This window comes from Moschus berezovskii, chromosome 11, assembly GCF_049115385.1.
Source record: "Moschus berezovskii isolate FMDL1 chromosome 11, NW_MosBer_1.0, whole genome shotgun sequence".
Lineage (NCBI taxonomy): Eukaryota > Metazoa > Chordata > Mammalia > Artiodactyla > Moschidae > Moschus > Moschus berezovskii.
Genome location: NC_142470.1, coordinates 104888132 through 104912024, shown reverse-complemented (window position 1 = coordinate 104912024; position 23893 = coordinate 104888132). Strand labels below are relative to the sequence as shown.

Here is a 23893-nt window from a genome sequence, read left to right as displayed (position 1 = left end):
AGGCAGGACTACTGGAGTGGATTGCCATCTCCTTCTCCAAAGCATTCCTAAAAGACCAATAAGTTAATTTTCTGTATTATTCAACAGGCATTGAAACTACATGGTCTTTTGGGATTCAGAATACAAACAGCAAGTAAGCATTAACATAAAATAACGATTCGTTTATTCTCCCAGTACAAATATCCAAGTAATCTTCCAATAGGAAACAAAATAAAGGCTCTTTCTATGAAAAAGGCAAACAGGACAATATACTAGGTGTTTCATAGTTCCAAAAACAGTCAGTATGACTCACCACCAAGGTCCTGCAATCATGAGAATTTTCTTTCATACGCAAGGAGAGCCTCAAATCAAGTCTATTATATTAGTTCTCAAAGGAAACTGAGGGGGAAACATAGTCATACCTTCAAAGGCAAAACTTCCACAGTTGTGTTGAGCAGAATATCCCCTGGATGTTCCTGGTTGCCACTATGAAACAAATAACTGGAACAACAAACATAAAAATAAGAATATGAATCAGACTTGACGAAGATTCAGGAAGATGGCCTTTACCTTAGCATAAGGTCGACACTAGAGTTTGTAATTATACATCATGTGTTCTGAATAGCTGCATGGATATTAAAAAACTGAGGAGGATACGTCAACTCCTCTGTCAGAGGGGCATGCTTACTGCTAACATAATAATGCACTTAACAGACAAAAAAAAAAATGATGACAGTTTTTTGTTGCTGTTTACACTGCTTTAAATATATAAACTTCCTGATGGTAAATGACAATTGTAGCCGCTATAGAACACTACTGTATCTTTTTTTCTATATTTATTTGGCTGCATTGGGCCTTAGCTGCAGCATGGAGGATCGCTCATTGTGGCACGCAGCCTCAGTAGCTGTGGTACGCAGGCTTAGCTGCCCCACAGCACATGGGATCTTAGTTCCCTGACCAGGGTTCAAATCTGTGTCCCCTGCCTTGCAAGATGAACTCTTAAACCACTGGACCACCAGGGAAGTCCCACTACTGGATCTTGTATCAGACAAAACGTTCACTAGGACAGCAAGTAGTTGTGGGAAGTTCAGAGACTAGTTTTAGCCAATATAAAAATTTTGGTATGGACAGATAAAGTGAATTAACCAATTCCAAATATCAGAATCACTCCATTTGTCAACATTAACAAATCTTTGAATATCATGACTGATTACATGATATTGTTGTTTAATTGCTAAGTCCTGTTTGCAACCTCATGGACTGCAGCACAGCAGGTTTCCCTGCCCTTCAGTATCTCCTAGAGTTTGCTCAAACCCATGTCCGTTGAGTTGATGATACCACCCAACCATTTCAAATACTCTCTGGGTATAATGTTCTAGTGTTTTGATACTTTGAAAACTAGTGTGTACGTGCAAAGTGTGTGAGAGAGGGTGGGAGCTGGATGGGGTGCAAGGCATATCTAAGCCTAAACCTAAGACTTGAGTTCACTTAGTGAAGTTCAGTTGTTAAAAGCTCATGCTAAGGAGTCAGAAGTTCCTCCCTGGATCTCTCATCTCCGAGAATTCTCACCTTGTGCAAGTTTCATTAAGTTTTCTGAGCCCATGTTTCCTCAATACAATCAGCTATTTCCATCTAACTCACACAGCTATACCAGAAAGTTCCTGAGAATTGACTAAAACTACCTTATATGTTAAAAATAGTGAGTAATAGTCACAGAATAGTTATGATACCCTTATAGTATGGTATTTGTGGGCAAGAATTTGGTTTTCAAATGTCACACAGACCAGGGGACCCTAATAAGAAGCTGCTTCTAAGCTAAATATACTAAAACTAACTCCCAGAGTTCCCAAATGAGATACAATTTTTTAAAGGCATCTTTGACTCAGAATGTCATATAACCACAGGCCATTAAATAACTCAGCTATAGATGCCAATCATGGGACGGGGAAGCCACTTTTTAGAAAAGAGCCCATGAATATAATCTGGAGTTAAGACAGACTGATTCTGAATGTTCCCTATGTAATTATTTATAGTGAAAACCTCCATACCACCTAAAAAGTTTAACACTGGAAGACGTACACGATGGTAGAACCACACAACGAGAGACTGTGCAGTCATCAAACTACTGGATTGGCCTAAAAGTTCGTTTGGGTTCTCCTGTAAGATGCTATGGGAAAACCTGAATGAACTTTTGGACCAACTCAATACTTGTGAGTCACAACAGAGTATAATGGAAAATGTAAGATACAAAACTACATGTAGACCATGGTCTTAAGTTCGAAAATACACAGAATTACCAAGAAAAAAAGGTGCCAATATGGTCATAATGGTTTCCTTGGGGTTATGATTTTTTCCTCAGGATATTTTAAGATTTTTTTTTATGTGAACCATTTTTTAGTCTTTATTGAGTTTGTTATAGTATTGCCTCTGTTTTATGCTTTTTGGTCATAGAGCTTGTGGGATCTTAGCTGCCTGACCAGGGATCCAACCCACATCCCCTGCATTACAAGGCAAAATCTTAACCACTGGGCCATCAAGGAAGTCCCTTTCCTCATTTTCACACTTTAAAATTTTTTTATAATGCACACATATGTTATAGAAAGAATATTTTTAACACTTCATTTCTGTATTAATAAATTTTGCTACTTCCCCTCTCAGCGACTGAATTATGCCAAAAATCAAGTAATCCCTTTTTTCTGTCCTAGGAAGGTCAAGAAAATTCTTATATACTGTAATTTTAGAAGACTTGTGTTTCACTAGGAAAGTGCCTGCAATAGAGTCATCATAAATATTACTTCACAGAGGTTTACTGTAAATATATTTGTTACTAAGTTTGATCTCCAATATACGAGCTCTTTAGCAGATTCTTTGATGGAACTGTTTTTATGTGCTAAAAATAAACCCATAAATTGGTTTCAGGCTATTCTTGTTGAAGTGAAAACTGTTGTTTCTAATTCTAGGATGACTCATGAAAATGTGGTTAACAATACCTCTCAGGGCAGAGTTCCACTATACAGTATAAAATAAACATTAAATAACAATAAAATGAATATTAAATACTCATATAAGTGAAAAATATTACTCATAAGTTTAATATGTTTTGCCAGTGATTTTCCCAATGCTTATAACATTTTTATGCTTAAATCCCTCTTTAGAATCAGCTTAGAGTAAGAAAAGAAAATTAACAGCTTTACATGTAGCTATGCATTGTTACTGATCACCTGAAAAAGAATTGTTAAGGTGGTCAAATATTTGACAAATTCCAAAAATCAAACAGCCTTCACAGGAAAACACGTAACACCATATGCCACAGGCTAGGAAATTATATTCTATTTTCGGGATTATATGTAAGTATGGCACAGACAGTCTGGGGAACACACCCCAAACAGGGGAAAGACTGAAGGAATTGTGACTGTTAGGTGAAAAATGGGAAGGAAAAAGCCCCAACTTTTTCAAAGTGAACATAAACCCCAAATCACAGAAAAGGGTTGTAAGACACATAGACCCCAATGTTCACTGCAGCACAATTTACAATAGGGAGGACATGGTAGCAACCTAGATGTCCACCAGCAGATGAATGGATAAGGAAGTTGTGGTCCATATACACAACAGATTATTACTCAGCCTTAGAAAGGAACGCATTTGAGTCAGTTCTAATGAGGCGGATGAACCTAGAGCCTATTATACACAGGGAAAGAAGTCAGGAAGTAAAAGACAAATATCGTATATTAATGCATACATACGAATCTAAAAAGATAGTACTGACAATCCTACTTGCAAGTCAGCAAAGGAGACACAGACATTTTGGACACAGTGGGGGAAGGAGAGAGTGGGATGAAATGAGAGAAATAGCACTGAAACATATACATTACCATATGTAAAACAGACAGCCAGTGGGAGTTCAATGTATGATGCAGGGAACCCAAAGCCAGTGCTCCGTGACAGCCTGGAGGGGTGGGGTGGGATGGGGAGAGGGGTGTTCAAGAGGGAGGGGACACATATATACCTGACGCTGATTCATGCTGATGTATGGCAAAAACTATTACAATATTGTAAAATAATTATCTTCTAATTTTAAAAAAAGAGAAAAGGGTTGTAAATTCCTCCATGGCACATACTAAAAGTCATCCAGCACTTGCAAAATCACTACCTAGGAATAGTCATACTCTGCTAAAATTATCATTTCAGCCAGTTGCTGGGCCGTCCACCAGCTCACGGTCAAATCTTAAGGGATATTCTAAGGTAAGGGCAGGAAAACTAATTGGAGATTCTGAGGAAGAGTTCTATATAAAAGTATTAGAAATCTCTACTAGGGACTTTCCTGGTAGTACAACAGTTAAGACTGCACGCTCCCTACAATTCCACAGGCCACAACTAAAAGACCCTGCATGCTGCAACTAAGACCCAGTGGGACCAAGTAAGTTAATAAATAAAAACAAGTATATTTTAAAAAATCTATACTAAATATACTTTCAGAAATACCAACAGAATTTATCTAACATACTAAATGCCGGTGTTCTATATGGAAGCAACCCACCCATGATATTACTGAGTTGCAGGAAATGTATTTTATGTGAGTGCCTCAGTGCTCAGTCACTTAGTCATGTTCTGCTCTCTGCGAACCCATGGACTGCAGCCAGCCAGGCTCCTCTGGCCATGGAATTCTCCAGGTAAGAATACTGGAGTGAGTCCCATTTCCTTCTACACGGGATCTTCCTGACCCAAGGATCGAATCTTCATCTTTTACATCTCCCGCCTTAGCAGGAGAATTATTAACTGCGCCACCTGGGAAACCCCACATATTTTATAATCTAACATTTAGGACTCATTGATTCCTTATATGTGTTACATATAAAAAAAATTCTACCATAAATCACATTGTGAAGAAAAGGTCTAAACTGTAAGATCAAATTTTATTTCGATAAGGACCTACCTTTCCACATTGACTGGCTTGTCGAATTTAAATAGGATGTAGTCTCCAGCTACTGGGGTTATAGCCCAGAAGAAGTCCTCACCCATGTAAGTTTTCTCCAGTGTATGACCTTGGTAGACCTTCAAAGAAGTAGATACCTCTGCAGGGGGGTTTACATGGATTTTGAGCAGTAATGGTTTCATATAATCTTTATCCTAGGAGGAAAGACATATATGCTATTAAACAACATACAGCTTATTTTTTTATTTGTTCAGAATCGCTTCTTTTATTTTTTATTGGAGTATAGTTGATTTACAATGTTGTGTTAGTTTCAGCAAAGTAAGTCAATTATGCATATACATATATCCACTTCTTTTCAGATTCTTTTCCTATGTAAGCCATTATAGAATATTGGATAGAGCTCCCTATGCCATACAGTTCAGTTCAGTTCAGTCACGTAGTCGTGACCGACACTTTGCGACCCCATGAATCACAGCACGCCAGGCCTCCCTGTCCATCACCAACTCCCGGAGTTCACCCAAACTCATGTCCATCGAGCTGGTGATGCCATCCAGCCATCTCATCCTCTGTCGTCCCCTTCTCCTCCCGCCCCCAACCTTCCCAGCATCAGAGTCTTTTCCAGTGAGTCAGCTCGTCGCATGAGATAGCCAAAGTACTGGAGTTTCAGCTTTAGCATCAGTCCTTCCAGTGAACACCCAGGATTGATCTCCTTTAGAATGGACTGGTTGGATCTCCTTGCAGTCCAAGGGACTCTCAAGAATATTCTCCAGCACCACAGTTCAAAAGCATCAATTCCTCGGCGCTCAGCTTTCTTCACAGTCCAACTCTCACATCCATACATGACCACTGGAAAAACCATAGCCTTGACTAGATGGACCTTGGTTGGCAAAGTAATGTCTCTGCTTTTTAAAATGCTATCTAGTTTGGTCATAACTTTCCTTCCAAGGATTAAGCATCTTTTAATTTCATGGCTGCAATCAATTTTTGGAGCCCAAAAAAATAAAGCCTGACACTATTTCCACTGTTTCCCCATCTATTTCCCATGAAGTGATGGGACCAGATGCCATGATCTTTGTTTTCTGAATGTTGAGCTTTAAGCCAACTTTTTCACTCTCCTCTTTCACTTTCATCAAGAGGCTTTTGAGTTCGTCTTCACTTTCTGCCATAAGGGTGGTGTCATCTGCATATCTGAGGTTACTGGTATTTCTCCCAGCAATCTTGATTCCAGCTTGTGCTTCTTCCAGCCCAGCGTTCCTCATGATGTAACTCTGAATATAAGTTAAATAAGCAGGGTGACAATATACAACCTTGATGTACTCCTTTTCCTATTTGGAACCAGTCTGTTGTTCCATGTACAGTTTTGACTGTTGCTTCCTGACCTGCATACAGGTTTCTCAAGAGGCAGGTCAGGTGGTCTGGTATTCCCATCTCTTTCAGAATTTTCCACAGTTTATTGTGATCCACGCAGTCAAAGGCTTTGGCATAGTCAATGAAGCAGAAATAGATGTTTTTCTGGAACTCTCTTACTTTCTCCATGATCCATACAGTAGGTCCTTATTAGTTTTCTGCTTTTTTTTTTTTAATTGGAGTATAACTGCTTTAAAATGTGTGTTAGTTTCTGCTGTACAACAGTGAATCAGCTATAACATACAGCTTATTTATATTTAAGAAGAACAATGATTATATATTAAATAGCAAATTGTCTGTGCATGAGAGAAATAAAATTAAATCACTAACCGTGAGTTTCTGAATTTTTCCTGTGAGTGAAGAATGCAAACCAACATGTTGGAAAAGGGACGGTCTGAAACGAATTCGCAGATTTGCCTTCTGTCGATCACAGTGTTTCTAAATATTAAAGAGGAATGTTAGTGTTACATTACAAAGTGACATCTTGTCCTCCTCTGAAAGCTGAGACATCCTTTAGAAGAGTAAATATTAAAAAGAAAACCCAATTGCATCTCATAATTCCAAATCATGTTTTCTTTTTAGGGTCCTTATGGAGAAGTTAATAGATTTTCTACCAACTTGATAAATAGACATGAAAGAGAAATTTAACATAAGCACTTCTAAAGGAAGAGATAAGGATTTAATTTCAACCACCTTTTACAAAGTGTCAATATCAATTTGGCTTTTAATATTAAAATGCACCAACCCTAAAGGCTTGGTTCAAATACCCAAAATAGCTACACAAAACAATACAATGAAGAATTTGCAGGTAAGGCCCATTTTGTTGCATCAAAGCAATGTGAAATGGGAGACAGTAAGTAGACTACAAGCAAGGAAACTGAGGCAAAACAGACAAATCCATCTCGACACAGCCGAGGGACACCTGCATTTCAGCTCCAAGTATCCCGTGGCCCAGACTTCAGACTGCAAGCTGCCGTCATGGTGATCACACCTGGCGGACCCAGAGTGCTGGCCGGGCTCCCACGTGTTCACTAGCTCAGTGCTTCAGGACAGGTGTGTCCTGAAGAGTTGTATAAACTTCCATTTTCAATGACTTTTAATAAGTTTTGGGTCAAGAACATAGTGAAGAAGACAAATGTATAAGGCATTTTGTTTTGAAAAGCCTCTGATAATTTTCTGGGTGTTAAAATGCCTAATTTTTCTCAAGAGCTTTACTTCATTAGCATTATTGCTAACGGGAGAGTAGAGGTGAACATATACAAACATTTTATAAACATTTTATACAAAATGTTTATATACAACATTTTATACAAAATGTTTATATACAACATTTTATACAAAATGTTTATATACAACATTTTATACAAAATGTTTATATACAACATTTTATACAAAATGTTTATATACAACATTTTATACAAAATGTTTATATACAACATTTTATACAAAATGTTTATATACAAACATTTTATAATTTTTCTCAAGAGCTTTACTTCATTAGCATTATTGCTAATGGGAGAGTAGAGGTGAACATATACAAACATTTTATAAATATTTTATACAAAATGTTTATATACAACATTTTATACAAAATGCTTATATACAAACATTTTATAAGATAAAACCTTATAAATTTTTACTTACATATTTTAATTTTATAAATTATTATTAAAATTTATATGTTTAATAAAATAAATAACATTTATTATTGATTAAAATTAATAAAATTTTATTTTGGAATTATAAAATAATTTTATAAATTATAAAAATAAATTTTATTTACACAAACATTAGAATTTTTTTTTACACAAACACAAGAGTCACGAGGAAGGAGAGGACAGGGAGGGGAGGGAGGAGAGGACGGGGAGGGGTGGGCAGAGGAGGGTGGTGGGGCGGGTGGAGGGAGCAGGGCCTGAGGCCAAGCCCATCACTCAACACACAGGCAAACAGATAACACATTTGGGCCTGAAGAGTCAGAGCAGGTCCATAAGCCTTCGGAAGAATGTGTGAATTGTTTTTTACAGTGACACCAGTCTATAATATAAGTTTCATACATGAACATTATATTTCCACTATCTCACCTCCCCTCACCCCCGGCCCTTGCCCGTCTGGTAACCACTCCTCTCTTTTCTGTATCTGCTGCTGCTGCTTCTGCTAAGTCACTTCAGTCGTGTCCGACTCTGTGTGACCCCATAGATGGAAGCCCACCAGGCTATTTCCTCCTCCAATGTGTGAAAGTGAAAAGTGAAAGTGAAGTCGCTCAGTCATGTCTGACTCGTAGCGACCCCATGGACTGCAGCCTACCAGGCTCCGCCGTCCATGGGATTTTCTATGCAAGAGTACTGGAGTGGCTTGCCATTGCCTTCTGTATCTACATGCTTTTATTTGGTGCTACTGGTGGGAATGTAAATTGGTGCACCAACTATGGAAACAGTATGGAGACTGCTCAAAAAATTAACAATAGAAGTTCCATGTGACTCAGCTATCCCATTTCTGGGTATTTATCCAAAGAACAAAAAAACACTCATCAGCAAAAGCAGAGGCAGCCCTATGCTCATCACATTATTTACAATAGGCGTGACATGGAAGTAACCTAAGTACCCATCAATGGATGAATGGGTAAAGATGTGCTGTGTATACACATACACAAATGGACTACTCCTCAGACATATAAAAGATGAAATCTTTTCATTTGCAACAGCAAGGGTGGCCCTTGAGCGTATTACGCTTAGTGAAATAAGAGTTAATGCTTGGAAGAGTCTCCTAGACCACCCTCAAAGGGACTGATTCTGGGGCAAGCAAGCACATGGTGACAGCTTCCTCGACATCCTAGTGGAAGCAACTGACATACTATGGGCCACAGAGAGAAGAGTGAAAGAATGGGTCTTCATGGTTTTAATTTTTATTTTCAGAGACTTTCACCTCACAAGCTCATTATAGAACCTAACCACGTATTATATAAAACTGCATGGAAGCAATTAAATGCAAGTATGTTGTACTAATGTAAAGATGACATTAACGGTTCTGTGTCCCACAGTAAAAATTCCTGTAAATCCACAAGGAAAATACAGGTATGGGCTTACATCATAAAAATGAGTTGATTGAATCAATTTCTATCTTCAGTAATTGTTGGAAAGTAGGCACTCTGTTATTTCGCTACATTCTATGAGTTGCTCTAAGAAAGCGGTTATTTTTTTTTTAAAGAGAGAGAATGCAACAATAGCTTACAAGCACTGTTTTCAGCTACCTATTTAACTGTTCCTTTACAAAATCTGCTTCCCTAGAAGTCATCACTTTCACTAAATACATAAAATAAGCCTGTTCCATTCTCTTAAGAAATAAGACTTACTGCATCTTTTTCAGGGTTGCAGACTTTCACCCATAGAATATGGTCCAAGAGCCAGTCAATGGGTTTCTCCTTATAGAACATAAATATGAATTCCACAATCAGAGTGAGGTCGGGTGCTTGAAACATTTTACCTGAAAAGATACTCCCAATCAGTAACTATAATAAGAAGCCAACCATCAATTCAACGAGTGAAGTCCATGCAACAAATACACTGAAGTTTGTGCTTTCAACTATAAATCATTATGAATAATTGTTAATAATAGCTAAGTTTAGTTGTCACCTGATATAAATGGAACTCTTGATTTTCTCTACTACAAAATCAATCATACCACCACCAGCTCAGAGGACTCAAGAAGAGATTGGAGATGTTTCCTTCATGTCTCATTAAACTGCTTCTCATAAAAAAGGAACTTAAGTTTAAGTCTAAACAAAATTTTAACTAAATTAATAAAAGCAAAACACAAGGACTCCTAATTCTGTCTTCACTGAAACCTTCACAAATATTTTTTGAGTTTTGAGATAAATGATCAACAAGGTCAAAGACTCAGCCTCTAATATTTACAGATTTAAAGCATTATAGGAAGTGAAATATTACTCTCTGGGGTGTTTTCTAAAAACCCATAAATTTCCTTCAATCTTCAACTTTAAACATATCCTCTTTAGTTGGATGATTTAGGAATTTTAATAAAAAAAAACTTTTAAAATAAGCACCCTGACTAGTCCATGAAAGCGCCCATGAATACAAATTAATGACTGAACAAGAACTTCATGTACTACACTGAATACCAGGAATTCCTATTAAAAAGCCATTAATGCAGCATTCTTTTTAAAAGGACCTCAATCTTGCAAAAGCTCTGGGCTTTAAAACAGGAACTGAAGGCATCAGAGAAGGAACCAGACGTACTCCCAAGGACCCTGACTGGTTCAGTCAGCATGGAAAGTCAGCAGGGCTGCCTTGTAGAACTCCAGAGTAAATACTGCCATGTGAGACCTCTCCAAATACTACTCTGAGGTGACTTCAACATTTTATACATGGAAGTCTGCCTAACTTATTAGGTAGTTATCATAACTACTTAAGTTATTAGTAAATTTCTTTAAAAGCAATCCCTTTCCAGAGAAAAAAAGAGACAATCTTTTTAAGGTGAAAAATCAGTCCAAGATTCTAAGAATCAGTTATTTCTGAAAAGTAAATAAATCTGCCACTTTTCTTACCAATGAATCCCAGCTGGGAGAACTCAAGTATCATCCATTCCTCAGAAGAAAGTTGAAGTGCAAAATTTTTTATGGTGTTAAAGTAATTCTGCTTGACAATAATATCATCTTCAAGCTAAAGAAAGTTGAATAATCATATTAATGAACCAGAAAGAGAAGGGAAGATTTAGATGGGACACTCTTTGGAAATACTCAAGCACACTTTTATAATGACAACCAAGAAAACAACGGTCAAAAATGATGAAAATAAAAATAAATTTTAGGATTTTCCTGGTGGTCCAGTAGTTAAGACTCTGAGTTCCCAATTCAGGGGACCCAGGTTATATCCCTGGTCGGGGAAGATCCCACATGCCTCGTAGTGTGGCCCAAAATAATAATAATAATTTTAAAAAATAATAAAATTAAAAGGAAAAAAACTAAAAAATAAAAAGAAATTTTATTAAAGGGAAATGAAGAAAATAAAATGGCAGATGCTCATAGCAAATCAATAAAACCACTCCCTCACCATGAGAAATTACAAAACATTCCATGAATTACTCATTTTGGCCCTTTTATGGCTTCCAATAGGGATTTCACATTAACCTGTTTTCTTTTCAAAGGAAAATTATTCTACAGGCCTTTTAAATTTTTCTTTTTTTTTTTTGCTTTTTGCATAATACATGTAACAAGTCATTAAACAAGCCAAACACCTAGTTTTCCTTCTTTGCCCTCCACCCTTCTAGCGGAGGCGACTCCAGTCCAAGGTTGGGTGTGCACCCACTGGACACCTTTGGAACGCGCACACAACACAGGGAGAGAGGACAGGCAAACCTACCCGAAGGTTCCCACCCACCTTCAGGTTTTTATTAGACTGGATTTTTTCCTCCCAATATATCATGAATATCTTTCCAGGTTAATAAGTATATACTGAAAGCAGTCTCTTTAACAGATTTATACTATCTGCAGGGATCCACGGACAAAACATCTGTTTGTTCACAGGCAGACACCCAGGCTGTTTCTCATTCTTTGTCAATGCAAACAATGCTTACACTTCTCATCAGTGCTATTCATTTCTGTAGAATTGGTTCCTACAAGTTCTCTTTTTATATTTTAAAAGATAGCCTCGAAATTATTAAATAGCTGTAGCAACGCAACTCAATGCAGCCGCTGACCCCATGTGCTCTGCCATCACCACGTGTGTTACTGGCAAGTTTATCAGTTCAACAGGGAGTTGACAGAGATCGAGGCTCATGAGTGTCTGCAAAGACTTCTTCCCCCAAAATGTTCAGAGAATTTTAAAGTCACAAGATGATTTTTTTTAACCTATGCATACATTCTTTTAAAAATATTCTTTACCACGATGACTTTAATATCCCAGGAAAACTCTTCCTTTTTCTAATGACACGTTATCATTTCCAGTTATCTGCCAAGTAATTTTTACTTATTTCAGTATTTGGGTTTTCATAGATTTGAGTCCTATAAGCTTTCTTCCTGTCTGTGAAGAAACAGTTGCCGTATTTGGAAAGGCATGATTTTGACTGGGGCTTCCCAGGTGGCACAATGGTAAAGAACCTGCCTGCCAATGCAGGAGATTTAAGTGATGTGGGTTCCATCTCAGGGTCGGGAAGATCCCTGGAGGAGGGCATGGCAACTGACTCCAGTATTCATGCCTGGAGAATCCCACGAACAGAGGAGCTTGGACATGACTGAAGTGACTTAGCACACATGCATACAATTTTGACTCACCAGTATTTACAGAGCTTTGATTATGTTCCAGACACAATCCTAAAGCCTGGGAACTCATCAGTAAACAAAAAGACAAGTTTTATACACTCAGAGCTTGTAGGGAAGGAAGCCTGAGGGAAAACCAGACAGGGCACAGAGTTCCCACTAGCACTTAACCTTACTCTCCCAGAGAGGTCCACGCTCACACCAAACATTGACTGCGGATGCCCAAAGAAAAGATGACCCCAAATGCCAGGCAATCCAAAGTTTTCCCAACAAGCAGATAAAAAAACAGGCTTGGTACTGACTGAAATATACAGAAGTGTAGATGAAATAATTAAATGCCTATTTACATTCAGTACACTAAACTTGGCTATCTCTTTCAGAATTTAGAGAGGGGAATACCAGACCACCTGACCTGCCTCTTGAGAAACCTATATGCAGGTTAGGAAGCAACAGTTAGAACTGGACATGGAACAACAGACTGGTTCCAAATAGGAAAAGGAGTACGTCAAGGCTGTATACTGTCACCCTGCTTATTTAACTTCTATGCAGAGTACATCATGAGAAACGCTGGGCTGGAAGAAGCACAAGCTGGAATCAGGATTGCTAGGAGAAATATCAATAACCTCAGATATGCAGATGACACCACCCTTATGGCAGAAAGTAAAGAGGAACTAAAAAGCCTCTTGATGAAAGTGAAAGAGGAGAGTGAAAAAGTTGACTTAAAGCTCAACATTCAGGAAACTAAGATCATGGCATCCGGTTCCATCACTTCATGGGAAATAGACGGGGAAACAGTGGAAACAGTGACAGGTTTTATTTTTTTGGGCTCCAAAATCACTGCAGATAGTGATTGCAGCCATGAAATTAAAAGACACTTACTCCTTGGAAGGAAACTTATGACCAACCTAGATAGCATATTAAAAAGCAGAGACATTACTTTGCCAACAAAAGTCCATCTAGTCCAGGCTATGTTTTTTCCAGTAGTCATGTATGGATGTGAGAGTTGGACTGTGAAGAAAGCTGAGCACCGAAGAATTGATGCTTTTGACCTGTGGTGCTGGAGAAGACTCTCGAGAGTCCCTTGGACTGCAAGGAGATCCAACCAGTCCATTCTAAAGATCAATCCTGGGTGTTCATTGGAAGGACTGATACTGAAGCTGAAACTCCAATACTTTGGCCACCTGATGAGACGAGTTGACTCACTGGAAAAGACCCTGATGGTGGGAGGGATTGGGGGCAGGAGGAGAAGGGGACGACAGAGAATGAGATGGCTGGATGGCATCACCGACTCTATGGACATGAGTTTGAGTGAACTCTGGGAGTTGGTGATGGACAGGGAGGCCTGGCGTGCTGCGATTCATGGGGTCACAAAGAGTCGGACACGACTGAGTAACTGAACTGAACTGAAACTTGGCTATCACAGAAAAGTTCACTTTTATATTAAATTAGAAATATTGCTTTGTTCCACTCTCAGCAAACAACTTTGCTTTCTAAAAGGACTTTTAAAGATAATTGTATATCATATAGAGCTATGAATAAATAACACAGAGAGACCCCAAATAGTCCCAATATACATCTTCTGATGTAACTACAGGATGATATCACCATCAGTAAATTGACTCTGACACAATTCACCCACCTTATTCAAATCTCACCAGTTTCACACAGACTTAGTTGTGTGTGTGGTTTGTGTGTCTCTGTGTTTAGTTCCATGCAATCTGAACATGTGTGTGTCTGTCTGCAGGAGCACCACTAGAGCTGGGATTCAGGACAGTTCCATCACAGGGATTCTCACGCTACTCTTTATATTCACAGCCACCTCCCCCTCCCTTCCCGACTTCCAGGCCTCTGGAAACCAAGAGTCTGTTCTCCATCTCCATAATTTTGTCATTTCAAGAAAGCTGTATAAGGACTTCCCTGGTGGTTCAGTGGCTAAGATTCCACCTTCCAATGCAGGGGGTGTGGATCTGATCCCTGGTTGGGGAACTAGGATCCCACACCCAACAGGGTGCAGCCAAACATATTTTTTTTAATAAATAAATAAAAATTTTAATAGAGACTGGATTTTTATTACTTTACTTATTTTTGGCTGTGCTGGGTCTTCGCTGCTGTGCAAGCTTTTCTCTGGTTGTGCGACTCCTCTAATTGTGGTGCACGGGTCTCTCATTGCAGTGGTTTCTCTTGTGGCAGAGAATGGGCTTCAGGAGCTGTGGCACACTGGCTCAGGAGCAGTGGCTCACCGGCTCTAGAGCACAGGCTCAGTAGTTGCAGCAGGCAGGCTTAGTCGCTCTGCAGCAGGTGGGATCCTCCCAGATCAGGAATTGAACTTGTGTATCCTGCACTGGCGGGCAGATTCTTTACCACCAAGCCACCAGGTAAGTCCAAAAACTGGGTTTTTAAACTGAGCATAATTCCCCTGAGATCCAAAATGCCATGTATCACAGTTCTTCTCTTTGCATTAGTTGACAGTCCCTAGTATGGAGGCACCACAGTTTGTTGAACCAGTCACCTGCCAAAGAACATACGGGTTGCTTCCAGGTTTTGCTACTATGAATGAAGCTGCTATGAAGCTTCATGTATAGGTCTTTCAGTGAACATATGTGCTTCTCTGACATCAATGTTTCATCACAGCAAGACCCACTCTTGGAAAATCTAACATACACCTCATTAGGGATCACTAATTTATACAGGAAAGTGAAAATACAAAGTGTAAAACACTGCTTTTCCACTATGTACCTGCAGAGTCTGAAAGAGGTGGAATATTACATTTTTGTCCCAATTTTTAAAATGTACAAGGAGAAACCAAAAACTCACGGGTGGCTGCCCATGGGGGAGGGAGGAGACACGGGAAGACAACAGGGATAAGAAGGAGGCCTCTGTAAACATATCTTGTTTTATATAAGTTGTGATTTGGGAATATTATACTTTTTACAACTAAAAAAGAAAAAAAAACTGCTAACCACTGAATACAAACGGAAAAAAATGAACCTACTTTCACATCAGGTTGTTATTAACGTGGTCACATAATATGAAGAATTTTATCAACTGATTTTCAAACATGGAATTTTGACTATATATCCACATCAGGGTATATTCTTTGGGAGGGAAACAAGAATAAAAGATTTTTAATTGCATTTAGTAGTTTAATTGACACTGTTATTTTGAAACTGTTCTAGGTATTGTTGTTGTTTAGTCAGTAAGTTGTATCCGACCCTGTGACTCCCTGGACTGTAGCCCACCAGGCTCCTCTGTCCATGGGCCTTCCCAGACAAGAATACTGGAGTGGGTTGCCATTTCCCTCTCCAGGAGATCTTCATGACCCAGGGATTGAACCCACATCTCCTGCATTGCAGGCAGGTTCTTTATCACAGAAAAGCCCATTCTAGGTGTACTACAGAATAAAAGAATGATGTTATTTAGATAATTTTACTAAAACCAAAGCTTTGAATATAAGAGAAAATAATATACATAAAATTCAAAAAAGTTAAATAAAAATATTATAATCTTACACTTGAATTGGGATTATCAATATAAATGTGATTTTTTGTCCTCTGAGAAATCAGATGTTCCTTTCCTTACTAAAACACCTAGAAGCAAAGACAGTAGCCATGAGCATCTCCAGTGTACAGACTGTGGTTCTAAATACTGTCTACCTCTAAAACAAACAGGACTCCTTAAAGAAATGGCTGGTTCTACATCTGGGACAGGAAATGTGCAAGATGTGCCAGTCAATAAGGAAGTGATCCAAGTGATTACTGGGCTTACATGAAAAGAATACAAGAGCCCATTTGAAGAAATTCTCACTGGCTTAGGAAGGGCCAATATAAACATCAATATCAATAATGATTGCAGAGATTTCCCTGGTGGTCCAGTGGCTAAGACTTCGTGATCTCAATGCAGGGGGTTCAGGTCTGATCTCTGGTCAGGAAACTAGATCCTGCATGCCCACAACTAAAAGTTGTCATGTGCCACAGCTAAGACTGGTGGAGCCAAATAAATAAATAAATGAACATAGAAATAATGATTGAAAGACTGAGGCAAACCAAATCTAGTTTTAAAAATCCATGAGTTCACAACAATACTTTAAAAATGGTCACCACTGCAGACTGCCAAGGTGTCAACTTAAAAATTAATAAAGAGAAAGAATCAAGCATTTAATCTTCTTTTCCTTTATAAACTATTTTTCAACATCACCAAACAGTTAAGAAAGGAGAGTTCTTTTACAGAAGAGCTCTATTTATAAAAACAATACAATTTATAGAATTAGAAAATTACCAGTTGGCAACCTCTAATAAAAAAAGCAATCTGGGGGAAAATAATTACAGAAGCTCAAACCGTGCAAGAAATGGCTGCTGGGTAGCTTTTTAATAAAGGAGAGATGAGACTGACACCCCTACACCCATGGATTAAATCTCAGCATCACTAAAAGTGGGACAAGCTGACACTGTGCGTCATGATGTGATACAGGAAGAACGATGCAGTACCACCTACGAAGTGTCTGCATCACAGAACAGTTTTCCAGAAGACTGTCTTCAAGTCCAAGTCATTTGCAATAGAGCACTTTATGAATCCGGGTTTGCTGCTGTCATGGAAAACTTCGTTACAAGCCACAAGCAAAGCAGTAAGGCAGGTGGCATTTTCTTTTCCCTTTAGATGTACATCTGTGATGACCACAGAGTAACCACTGAGTCTAAGATAGACCTACTGGACATTCTAAAAATTACCCTATTTGTCCAAAAATTATGCCTCAGAAAAGGTCTCTATAGCACGTTAACTTCCCTGGTGGCTCAGAGGTAAAGAATCTGCCTGCCAACGCAGAAGACATAGGTTGGATACCTGGGTCGGGAAGATCCCCTGGAGAAGGAAATGGCAACCCACGCCAGCCTGGAAAATCCCATGGACAGAGCAGCCTGTCAGTGGGCTACAGTCCACAGGGTCACAAAAGAGTTAAGACCTGACTGAGCGACTAAACAACAATTGTACATTAAGTGACAGCAAAACACACTTTGATACAGTATGTACAGCACATTCCTGTTATAAAAAGGGTTATACCAAATGAGTTAATATGTGGAAAGCATGAAGCATAAAAAATAATGCCTGACAGGATAAGTGTCCAATAAATGTTAGTGCACAGCAGTTATTGTTATAATATCTCATATAATACTGTAATATCTCATATATTGACCTTACTTAGGGGAAATTTTCCTTACCACCCTCTTTCTTAACCCTGTCCTTTGCTCAATTTCTTAAACATGAACTTTTCCTACATTCCCTCCCAAGAGCTTTATTGGTTCCATTAATTCTTCCCCTGGAAGAAAACTGAAAACAAATTTCAAAAATAATACAGCTGCACTTTTTAATGCTGTGTATAACGTTCTTGACCACAATGTAAATAATTATATACTGGGCCTTGAACAAACAGCAAGGTTCAACCACAATAATATTGTGTGTGTGTGTATTAGTTGCTCAGTCGTGTCCTACTCTTTGAGACCCCATGGACCACAGCTCTTCAGGCTCCTCTGTCCATGGGATTTCCCCCAGGCAAGAATACTGGAGTGGGTTGCCATTTCCTTCTCCCGGGGATCTTCCTGCCCAGAGATTGAATCCAGGTTACCCACATTGCAGATTCTTTACTGTCTGAGCCACAAGGGAAGCCCACAATAATATTGGGGATATGTTAAACTGCTTCAAAATTATTATTATTTTAAAATCAGACTTCTCTGAAGCATTTGGAGGAAACGCACTACCTATATCTAGGATACCGTGTTTTTATACACACAGCTGTTGTGTCCTGTAATAGACACGTCATACCCTATCACCATTTCTGTTTTTCATCCTGTGACTCAAGGAAGGGTTCATGCCCACTTGAACACAGCTGGCCCAAGGTACAGCATCACAAGAGACAAAGAGTCTGCCCTCAAGAAGTCCGCCTTTCCACGTGACGCCAGCCCCTTTCCTTCCATCTTTCTTTCCCTCCCAAGTCCCTGCCAGCAGCCGCCCAACCATTTCCTTCCTAATTCAGGGACTCAGGGCTGCTTCTTGCCACTCTTATCCACACATCCTCCCAGCACCCAATAAACTTATACTGAAAAACAAAAACCTGACACACTTCATGTGCTATATACCTCTCAGGGGTATCTGCATTTTGAACAGGGATAAAGACATCTGACTGAAGAAGTGAAATCCCAATGCAGAATTTAAGCTAAAGTATTAACTGAAGAACACTTGGAAGAAATAAGAGCTTCCTACAGTTACTTAAGCTGTTGCCCACCTGGCTCACTGAAAATCTGCATCACGATGGACTCACTGTTTTAGCCATGCTACTGAAAGTTGCACATGTGTGTGTGTGCGTGTGTGTGTGTGTGTCTGTGTTAGTCACTCAGTCATGTCCGCCTCTTTGCAGCCCCATGGACTGTAGCCCGCCAGGCCCTGCTGTCCATAGGATTCTACAGCCAAGAACATTACAATAGATGTTGACTTTATAATCCTGAACTCAAATGTAAACGTATTACTGCACAAAACAACTATCTGCCTTAAGACCACTAAATCATTACGAGATAAACCGGGGAGTGCAGCTGCAGAGCCCACGCTCTTAGTGATGTGACTGACCCTTCTGCTCTGGTACACTGTCATCATCTTAAACATTTTAGAGGACTCATGTTTTTGAAACTTCATTTTAATGAAAATATACCCTTGATATTACTTTTTCTTTAAAAAAATGTGAAAAAAAACACTAAAGGAAAAACTTACCTGGATATAGTATGTGCCTTTTTCCTGAGCATACATCATCAGAAAACAATAATCTAGGTTTTGCTTTGTTCTCCATCTGAAATAAAAATGTTCAAAAATAAGTTAGGAATCAGACTCAAAGTTAGCAAAATAAACTTAGATGTATATTTTATAATATATACGAATGTTTTAATATATGCAATATATATCACATATATTGTATATATGATAATATGATATTATACAAAATGTACAGTTATAGATTGGATTCCCTGGTGGCTCAGTGGTAAAGAATCTGCTTGGCAATGCAGGAGACATGGGTTTGATCCCTGGATTAGGAAGATCCCTTGGAGAAGGAAATAGCAACCCGCTCCAGTATTCTTGCCTGGGAAAGCCCATGGACAGAGGAGCCTGGGGGGCTCCATAGGGTCACAGAGTCAGACATGACTTAGCAACTAAACAATAGTCATACATTAGATAGATAGGTAGACAGATAAATAAAGGGATGGAACCACACATACACGGTGTATCCACTTAGGAAAGAGTGCAAGAGAATTCACTTTTCTTTAAGAACGCTTTATCAAAATACATTCTCAAAAACACTAATCCTCAAGATGTCCTGAGGGAAAAAGGAGTCTAATGTCTTGTAAGTTTGGGAAGGACATATATTTCTTTTCTAGAGACACATTAACATATTAAAAGCATTGAAACATTCAGCAGTAAATAGCGTCTGTTGAAAAAAGTTTTTAATTCAATATTTTCCAAATTTTCTTGATGACAGGCCCCTTTTTCAGTAATATCTTAATGTCTCTAAGAACTAGTGCTTCATATATAGGTAAAAGTTTTTTTAAAAAATCTAAAACATTGTATTAAAACTTACAATGTTAGGTCCTTTTGGTGAATTCTTGGTAGCCTACAGAAACACACTGACCAATGCTGAATAAAGAGAAGTGGTTTTTTAAAAGCCAGTTAGAAAAACACACACACACAATAGAACTAAAGCTCTGAACCACTAAGTAAACTTCTCCAGAAAATGCCTTATAAGCTGTTCTGAATTTAATGAGTCTATTCACTGGGTTTTTTTTTTTTTTAAACAAACTCAATCCTAAATGTTTTAAGTAACATATTCATTGAGAGACAATTAACCAATTATAGATACATATCTGTCTTTGTGACAAATTAACGACTCAAAAAATACAATAAATCTCTTCCCCAAACACTATTTTTGTCCTTTTTTCTGGTTATCCGTCCGTCCCATCGCTCAGTCGTGTCTGACTCTTTGCGACCCCGTGGACTGTAGCCTACCAGGCTTCTCCGTCCATGGGATTCTCCAGGCAAGAATACTGGAGTGGGTTACCGTTTATAGACAATCCAAAAATGATGCTAACATCTCTTACTTTAACAACAACACAAGGAAAGCTTTTAACTCCTTCAGTGTTAGAGATTTAGAGATAAATAAATTAATGGGCTATTTTATTGCAATATGATTCTGCAGAAGACTATTATTGTTTTTATCACTTTTATTGAATCAGTTCTCATTTAAGTTTCATACAGACATGAGATTTCTATCTGGACTAACTTTTGAGTTATATTGAATACACTCTTAAGAAAAATTATAACAGCACAGAGTAGCACGGTTACAAAATTCATTAGGTTGACCAAATTCAACCTCTCATCAGGAACTCCAAAGAATTTCCAACCAAATAGTCAAAAAGGCATTCAGTTCAGTTCAGTCGCTCAGTCGTGTCTGACTCTTTGCGACCCCATGAATCACAGCACGCCAGGCCTCCCTGTCCATCACCAACTCCCGGAGTTCACTCAAATTCATGTCCATCGAGTTGGTGATGCCATCCATCCATCTCATTCTCTGTCGTCCCCGTCTCCTCCCGCCCCTAATCCCTCCCAGCATCAGAGTCTTTTCCAGTGAGTCAACCCGTCGCATGAGGTGGCCAAAGTATTGGAGTTTCAGTTTTAGAATCAGTCCTTCCAATGAACACCATTTAGCTCTTACGAATTAGGGTTCCATCCCTGGATTGGGAAGATCCCCTGGAGAAGGGAATGGCTACCCACTCCAGTATTCTTGCCTGAAGAATTCCAAGGATAGAGGAGCCAGGTTATAGTTCATGGGGCTGCAAAGAGTCTGGACACAACTGAGTGACTTTCACTTTCAAAATGAGTAAAGTTTTGATAAACAAGGATGACAGTTATTACATATTATACTCACAAAGGTGGGAGATTTTAAACACCACAGGCTCACCTTACTCTCTCTTTAGAATCTCCAAATGTCTCCTTTAAGTTTGTCAGGTCAGGATAATAGCTTTCAGGAGGTGATATTATTTCCACCAAGCCAGAACTGATTTCTTTAGAAAATCTGTCATGAGAAAGGTTGGCTGAATTATAGAAGTTCTGTGGGATTTTATAACTTAATGACCAACTTAGGTATTTAACAGAAAAATACACCAATAAAGTATACTGCTATAGTCAAAATGTGTTAAGTAAAGCAGCTCATCATTGATTCATTGCTAGAGAATACAGATTTTTTCAATAGTAGAGGTTGTTTTTTTTTTTTTAAATCATGCTTCAAACAGAGTAAAAATACTAACATCCTTAGAGTAGCAGAGAAATTCTAGGCCAACTTCAGGGACTGAAGTCCTAAAAAAATCAGAATTCTTAAAAAGCAATCAAGGTGCCACAGAAAATAAGAAAAAAAAAAAACAACCTAATGAATGTGTATGCATACCAATATACATATATATACATATATATTAGCAAAACCAGTTTTTTTCATTTTCACTTTCAGGAAGTTGTGGGATACAGACTGTATGTCATTTTAAAATAGTATTTCTCACCTGGGGGTGATCTTGTCCTGTGAGGGTACATCAAGCTATGTCTCGATGTCTGCAGGTTGTGCAAGAATAGGAAAATTTGTTCTAAAGTTTTTAAAATCCATCTTCACTGATTCACATGTAATTTGCTTTGCATCTGCCTTCTTCCTTACTTCAGGTTTGCAAATCTCCACGAAATACAACTACCTGCCTTTACACAAGGTTCCTGGTGCTTCACCGCCCTTTCTCCTGGGCTTGGTTTCTTGCGCACTGAGAAGAAAGGAACCAGCAGAATCCTTGCAGAAGCCCCTCAGACCTGCCCATGTGGTCTGTGGGAAGGGAGACCAATGACTGCCTGGTGCCTATATGTAAGGATTCTACACCAATTTGTGCTTGTACGAAGGCTGCCAAGAAATTGAGCAATTGAGGGAAAATCTCACAAATGCACAGTTTAATCCTGAACTATGCATATGTTTGTAAAAATCTCTGGTTTTAGCATACTGACAAAGATAGAGCCACATTATCCTAGAGTTGGCAAACTCTTTGGCTTCTCTTTTGTCTTGCCTAATTTACATAAAAAATATGTCTTTTGGGGGCAACAACAGATACATTTCAATCAAGAAACCCATAGCAGGACTAATTTTATGATATCATTATGAAATCTACAACGGCAGTATTATACAAACTAATGGTATTGGTATTGGCGATGATGAGTCGGATAGCATCACCAACTCAATGGACAGGACTTTGAGTAAACTCAGGGAGATAGTAGAGGACAGGGAACCCTGGTGTGCTGCAGTGCATGGAGTTGCAAAGAGTCGGACATGACTCAGTGACTGAACAACAATGGTATCTGCAACTTACTAAGCTGTCCACCTATTACCTGCTATGTGCTCCACTCACAATAAACTATTAATAAACCTTTGCATATTTTTAGGCATTATTTAGCATTGAGGTTTGAAACTGCTCCCTGACTAGCTACCCTGACAGCAGAAAATTTTCCTCTTGGTAAACAGAGGGTGAAAGATTTAAGGGATCTCACTGAGTGTCATTGTTATTCAGTCGCTAAGTCGTGTCCAACTCTTTGTGACTCCATGGACTGTAGCATACCAGGCTCCTCTGTCCTCCATTATCTCCTGAAGTTTGCCTCAAGTTCATGTGTGTTAAGTCAGTGATGCTATCTAACCATCTCACCCTCTGCCACCTCCTTCTCCTTTTGCCTTTCATCTTTTCCAGCATCAGGGTCTTTTCTAGTAAGCCGGCTCTTTGCATTAGGTGGTCAAAGTATTGGAGCTTCAGCAACAGTCCTTCCAATGAATATTTGGGGTTGATTTCTTTTAGGGTTGACTGGTTTCATTTTCCTGCAGTCCAAGGGACTCTCAAGAGTCTTCTCCAGCACCACAGATCCAAGGCATGAATTCTTTAGCACTCAGCCGTCTTTATGGTCCAATTCTCACATTCATACATGACCACTGGAAAAACCACAGCTTTGACTAGATGGACCTTTGTCGGCAAAGCGATGTCTCTGCTTTCTAATATGCTGCCTAGATTTGTCACAGCTTTTCTTCCAAGGAGCAAGTGTCTTTTAATTTCATGGCTGCAGTCACCAACTGCAGTGATTTTGGAGCCAAAGAAAATAAAGTCTCTCACTACCCCCACTTTTCCCCCTTCTATTTGCCATAAAGTAGTTGGGCCAAGTGCCATGATCTTAGTTTTTTTAAATGTTGCCTCTGTCTCTACTCACTGTCT

At 38.9% G+C, this 23893-nt stretch overlaps 1 protein-coding gene across 2 annotated transcripts in view; it reads right to left on the bottom strand.

Annotated features, from left to right (window-relative positions):
• MGAT4A (alpha-1,3-mannosyl-glycoprotein 4-beta-N-acetylglucosaminyltransferase A) overlaps positions 1-23893 on the bottom strand; it is a 123264-nt gene that overhangs the window by 18343 nt on the left and 81028 nt on the right. For both annotated transcript variants that reach the window (XM_055399189.2, XM_055399191.2), the window contains exons 7-13: positions 21577-21690; positions 19341-19416; positions 10881-10995; positions 9669-9799; positions 6650-6757; positions 4913-5106; positions 402-480 (exon numbers count right to left, since the gene is read on the bottom strand). In XM_055399189.2, the coding sequence (XP_055255164.1) occupies positions 402-480; positions 4913-5106; positions 6650-6757; positions 9669-9799; positions 10881-10995; positions 19341-19416; positions 21577-21690 (817 nt within the window). The remainder of the gene's footprint in view (positions 1-401; positions 481-4912; positions 5107-6649; positions 6758-9668; positions 9800-10880; positions 10996-19340; positions 19417-21576; positions 21691-23893) is intronic.